The sequence below is a fragment of the Plecotus auritus genome (assembly GCF_963455305.1).
Source record: "Plecotus auritus genome assembly, chromosome: 10".
Taxonomy (NCBI): domain Eukaryota; kingdom Metazoa; phylum Chordata; class Mammalia; order Chiroptera; family Vespertilionidae; genus Plecotus; species Plecotus auritus.
Genome location: NC_137785.1, coordinates 6,526,516 through 6,532,515, shown reverse-complemented (window position 1 = coordinate 6,532,515; position 6,000 = coordinate 6,526,516). Strand labels below are relative to the sequence as shown.

At 48.8% G+C, this 6,000-nt stretch overlaps 1 protein-coding gene across 3 annotated transcripts in view; it reads left to right on the top strand.

Moving 5' to 3' along the window:
• The first annotated feature begins 218 nt into the window (after positions 1–218).
• The window catches only part of LOC308235437 (uncharacterized protein), a 56,153-nt gene continuing 50,371 nt past the window's right edge, over positions 219–6,000 (top strand). The window contains exons 1-3 of one of the 3 annotated variants that reach the window (XM_080644243.1): positions 219–407; positions 2,583–2,728; positions 4,933–5,059. In XM_080644243.1, coding sequence (XP_080500369.1) covers positions 2,714–2,728; positions 4,933–5,059 — 142 coding nt within the window. In that variant the 5' untranslated portion in view covers positions 219–407; positions 2,583–2,713. Of the gene's footprint in view, positions 408–2,439; positions 2,729–4,932; positions 5,060–6,000 lie in introns of all 3 variants that reach the window. The other 2 variants (XM_080644244.1, XM_080644242.1) reach the window with 2 other exon arrangements.

The window sequence follows — 6,000 nt, the reverse complement described above, 5'->3', positions numbered from 1 at the left end:
CTTCTCTCCCTTGTGAATCCTTTCGCAGCCGCGTCACCAGCCAAACCCCCAACAATGACGTGGAAACTCCACCAGGAAGGGCTGTCACTGTGGGAGGAGGTGAGGGAACCAGGGCTGCCCCCTTGCTCCTGCCCCGCCCTCCCTCCCTCTGTCCCTGCAGCTCGGCCCCTCCCCCATCGGGAGTCGCTCAGCTCAGGCTCTGGCCCCGCCCATCCCGCGGGAAGGAGCATGCGCAGTTTCTGGCAGACGCGGAAGCGGCGGTGGAGGGGAAGGTGGCGGTTCCCCCTGAGGAGGTGTTTGTGCTTTAAAGCTGCTGCTCTCCGTCCTCCTCCCAGCAGGGAAGGCTGAGGGGCGCTGCAGGCGCTGAAGTCCTTGTTGAGGTCCCCGCCCCGGAGCCCCTCACGGCGGTGAGTCCGCGTCCCGGGAGGCTGCGCAGTGGAGGCGCCGCGTTCCTTTGGGCGGAAACTGAGGCCCCGGCCCGCGCTCTGTCCGCCTTTGGCTGTGGGCCACCGCCTGCTGCGCGGTTTTTCTGCTGAAAACCATTGCCGGGGCCGCCGGTCCACCCCGCGGGGCTGAAAGTCTGGGTCAGTGGGTTCCGGCCCTTTGCGCCCCTCCCCCGCCCGGCGCTTTCCGCCCAAAGAGCCCGGATGGCCTCCGGCCTGGGGGTCTGCTCCCCGCCTTCCTAGGCCCACCCCCATTAATAAGGGGTCTGAATGCCAGGGGAGCACAGTTTCCATGGGGTGGGGCTCAGGGGGAAGAACGCGGTGTCCCCAGAAGAGGTGACCTGCCCGCAGGGAGGGGCTTTGTGGGAGCGGTGACTGCGGGGGGCGGGGAACCGGGCTGGGGGGTCAGGAGAGGGAGTGAGAGAGACAGACACGTGGGAGGGAGAAAGGGCAGTGAGGGCCCACAGAGAGGGGCCCATAGGGGGTGTGGGAGGGACTGGACGGTGACGGTAGGAGTGAGGGGGTAACTCGGAAAAGGAGCCTGAGGAGGAAGGAAGTGGGGAAATAGGGAGGAGGGGGATCCCAGAGAGAGGAAGGGGGGCTGAGAGGGAGAGGGTCCTGGTGAGCAGAAGTGGGGGCCACACAGGAGGAGGCAGGTCAGACAGAGACACTGGTTCAGAGAAGAGTTGGGGGAGCGAGTGCAGGGACAGAAAGGGGGGCTCAGGGATGAGGGGGCAGAGGGGGAAGCAGCACGGAGTCAGCCATCTGTGGGGAGCAGGACAGACTGTAACAGGCAGCAGAGGGGCCACGGGCGTGGGGAGGGAAAGACGCAGACGTGTGTGGAGATGGGAGCAATCAGAGACCAGGAGAAAGAGCACCTGAAGGGAAATAGGTTTCAGGAGGTTCATGGTCCAGGTGTAGGGACAGACAGAGAGAAAAGGGGGGAAAGAGCAGGGAGGGGAGAGGGGGACACAGGAAAGGACCGCAGTGGAGAGAAAGGGAACAGGGAGACAGAGACAGATCCATAGACAGAAATACACAGCAGTGGGAGGAGGGGAACCCTGATCTGGGTGAGGGGTGAGTTCATGGTGTGTGGATGGTTAAGGTGTGATTTATTGGCTCCTGGCTTTGTGTGTGTGTGTGTGTGTGTGTGTGTGTGTGTGTGTGTGTGTGTGTATTAAATACATTTCTATTGATCTCCCTGAGGCAAGGAGAGGGAGAGAGTTAGAAACATCAATGAGGAGAGACAATCATTGATCAGCTGCCTCCTGCAGGTTCCTCAATGGGGATCAAACCTGCAACCTGGCCATATGCCCTGACTAGGAATCTAACCATGACCTCTTGGTTCTTAGGTCCAATCTCAACCAGTGAGCATGCCACCTAAGCATGGCTTTATATATTTAATTTAACAGCTGAATTGTCTTATACAGATTTGAATGAGAGTGACAAATCTCCAGTGTATAAGGCTTGGGAATTTTATAATAATTTGCTTCCAATTGCAACCCTTGTTCACTCAGAGGGGAGAGACTTGTCTGCTTGTCATGGGTCCCCATTTCCTGGGATGGCAACGAGGAGGTGACCTGTGTCTGTCACCACCTGATACTTTTTCAAGGAATATTAGAAGCCTTAGCTTTGTTGATCTGGTGTTTTGTGAGTGTGTGTGTGTGTGTGTTCAATTGATTTACTTTTTCTCTGTCTGACAATTTATTATTTAAAAACAACCTGAGATAAATCCTCTGGGTCTTCTCAGATCCCCTGAGGAGCTTTAAGCAATGCCCTCAGGTGTGCTTTTCCCCTTGGAGGTGGACAGCTGCTCTGGGTGGGGCATCATTGGTTACTGAGGGGCTCCGGGTGATGGGAAGGTGAGGACAGGATTAGCAGGAGGGTTGCAGGGTGCCTCTGTGAGAGTGGGAGCAGGCTTTGTTCAGCGGAGGTAAGGGGGTGCTCTGTTTGGTTTGGGGGGTCAGGACAGCAGCTCACGTTCTCATTTCTGCAGGAGTTTGTGGATGTCTTTGGGAGGAGAGACACATGAAGACACACACACAAAAACTCACAGTGTGGTCTCCATGGAGGAGCTCATTGCTGCTGACTCTCTCCTGTGACAAAGGACAGCAGGGCTGGCATTTTCCCCATTTCCAGGTCCTTCTGACTGTGAGTGTGAGGGGAGCTGATTGAGACGCTGGGCTGACGTCTTTGAAGGCACATTCTCTGACTCCTCAACATATTGTCACCTGAGAAAGCAACCCAGACCCCATCAGGACCAGGACCACATGGCTGCTTCTCAGGTAAAAGATGTGTCCTGGGTCACAGGCTATGTTTCCTTTTCCTCTGTCATCTCTGGATTTAGAACCTGCCACTTCTGATGTTGGTCCTATTCACGTTCTTTTCCTTTACTTATTTAATTACTGTCTTTCTTGTGATAGTCAAGGTCAGCAGTTTATATAGTTTTGTCCTTTGGCCCAGAGCCTTCTCTGCATTCATGTTATACAGGCTCCACCAGGTCAAGAAGATTTCCCACCTTTAATTGATGACTTTGAACTACTGAAAACATCCCTCTCTCACAGATCAACCTAGGAAGGCAGCCATGTCTGACATCCCTACTGCGATGGGGCCAGAGGCTCGGGGATCGGTGAAGAAGGGAAATGTAGCTTTTAGGTTCAAGTGGCTGCCGCATCAGCGCTAGAATAGGGGTAAGAAGATGCACATCTTACTGCTCAGAATAGCTCTGCAAGTTCTGAAAAGAAGAGTAAATAGAAGAGACTTGCTCACTAGATTAGTAAGAAAGACTTGCTGTTTAAACGTACCTTTAGCTTACAGAACGTGAGAGGTACACGTGTAATGACACTTGCAAAAGTTAATGTTTATTTGTGACCGTTTTCCCATAATGACTTGCTCATTTTTGTATTTTTGCTCTGACATGTCCTTTCCTGTGCCTCAGTCACCTGGTCTCCATTGTTCCAGTTCACCTGATACTCCCTTGGCTGAGATGCTCCCCTAATCATAGAATTTATTGAGAGACGTGCACAGACCATCCAGAAGCCCCCCTCTTCCTCTTAGCTTCTATTTGCTTTGAAAAATAAAAGCCCTACTTTTATTTCCTACAGATCACAGTGTTTTGACCTGGGAGCTTCAACCAATCAGTCTTTGTTGCTGTAAATTTTTATTATATTCTACACTCATGTCATGGACATACTTGACATAATCACTTTTTATGTTTTCTAGAACGTTTACAAGAATCATATTATTAATGTATCTCCAATTCAGGTAAATTTCTATGATTGTAGCTCTCCACTAATGACACTCAAAAATTTCCAAATAAATTAACAACTAAGAAACAATAGGTCCAAAATATTTTCTATCATTATGTGAGTTCATCTCCTTATTGTGTTTATAATACACAAAGGGTATCATTCACAAGGAGGTTCATGAAATTTATGGGATCACAAAATAACCTTGATTTCATTGACATGACGATTCATTGTTCCATCCATTTTATATTGTAGGTAAGTTCTCATCAGTGTGTCTGTCTCCACATAAAACGTTATCATTGCGCTATATTTTACTTGCTTAACCTGTCTTTATTCTTCTTCTCAGTTACAGAATCTGCTGTGAATATTCATGAGTTTTCTTTATGGGTATTGACCTGTGTTTGTTTGTTTTGTAATTGTAGATTGAGTTTGGAATAAAATTGACGGTTTAACTTTTATTATATGTTTCACAAAATATTCTATCAAAGGCAGAATAATCTTGTTCTGAGAATACTCATAGTAAAATTTCAAACAGGATTGTGGTTCCTATGTGTCCTGTTCCATGAGAACTATAAATTCCATTGAAAAATACTTTCACTTAAAAGTTCTGTATGAATTTTTTCCTGTGTTTTCTTTGCTGTGTATTCAGAAGTATGACAAATGGACCAGAAACATTGGCATCACAAGCGAAAAGTGAGCTTGTTACACATGTGGAAACACAGGCCCCATCTGAGAACCTGGATCAGAACCTGTATTTTTAGGAAAGTGCAGTCGTGGTTGACTGTGTTCACTTCAGGCAGTAATTATGCTTCCAACTCAGCATGACATCTCCAGCTGAGAAATACACACCACGGACCCTGAGCGATGCAAACACAGCCCTTGGAAACCCATATGCCCGTGTCAATGCCCTAATTTTAAAGTTTATTTTCCTGAAAAGTAAAGTCTGTACTGTGGATTTTGGGACATGCGTCTTCCTCATTTGTTAGTGTTAGAAAGCACATCAGAGAATGTTACTGGGCAAAGTGATCTTATTGGGTGATTCAGGATGTTCCCCTTGGTCAAAACCTCTTCTCCTAACGCTCTTTTCTTTTCTGTTTCTTTTGTGTGTGTGTATGTGTGTTTCTTTCTTTTTTTTTTTTTTGTCTCCTTCATTTTTTTCTTATCTCTTAACACTGTTTTCATGTTGGGTGACATTGTGAACTCTTCTGGTGACCTCTTGGTAACTGTGTCTTTTCTTTCAGGGACCGCTGACCTTCAGGGATGTAGCCATAGATTTCTCTCAGGAGGAGTGGGAGTGCCTGGACCCAGCTCAGCGGAACTTGTACCTGGATGTGATGGTGGAGAACTACAGCAACCTGGCCTCCCTGGGTGAGGATGACTTCCTTCCCGAGTTCCTACTCTACCCCCACGATTTTATTTCCTTTATTATTTGAACATCTTTAGGGGCTTCTGCTTTCTAGGTTAGACTTTCTGATTCTTGCTCTTAGGGAACAAATGGGGGTTTTCTGGTTTAGAAAAGAAAGGCTTTGTTTTTAGGAACAAACAAAAGAAAGGCTTTGTGAATTAGGAACTCAGTGTTTGAAAATTTTACTTGTTGTCTAGACTGATTAAGGTTCTGTCAGAAAACAGTATTTTGGAAAATAATTTTCTAGAATATTCTACCATGTCTAATTGCCAGTGGACAAACTGGATTAGAAATAGGACAATCTCTATCAAAACTCATGTTCCATCTGTACATATAAAAGTCTAAGCTACCTTTACACCAGAACAACCAGTCGCTATGACACGCACTGACCACCAGGGGCCAGACACTCAACACACGTGCTGCCTCCAGCAGGCAGATCCAGATCGCAGATGGGGCCTGCTGACCAACCTCCCTGTCCCTCCCCCCCGGCCAGCAGGCCCTGATCTCCTGATTGGGGCCGGGCCCCTGGGCTGGGCTGGGGACCAGGGATAGGTGGTGCTGGATGCAGCCCCTTTCCCAGGGAGGCTGAGGCCGGCTCCCTCCTCAGGGCCAACCTCCTGGGTCCCTCATCCTCTCCTTCCCCACGTCAGCAGACCCCAATTGGTGCTGAACCATGCGATGGCGGCACATGGGCTGTGAGGGCCTCTAATATAATAATAAATAGTTCGTGCAGTCTGTAAGCATGTCCTTGTCATTTTTCTGAGCAAATAAAAGAGCACGTGGGCTGTGGCTGGGGTAGTAAGTTGGTTAGAGCGTTATCCCTATCTGCAAGGTTCTGGATTTGATCCGGTCAGGATGAATTCAAGAAGCAACCATTGTTGCCCTGGCTGGTGTGCTTCAGGTT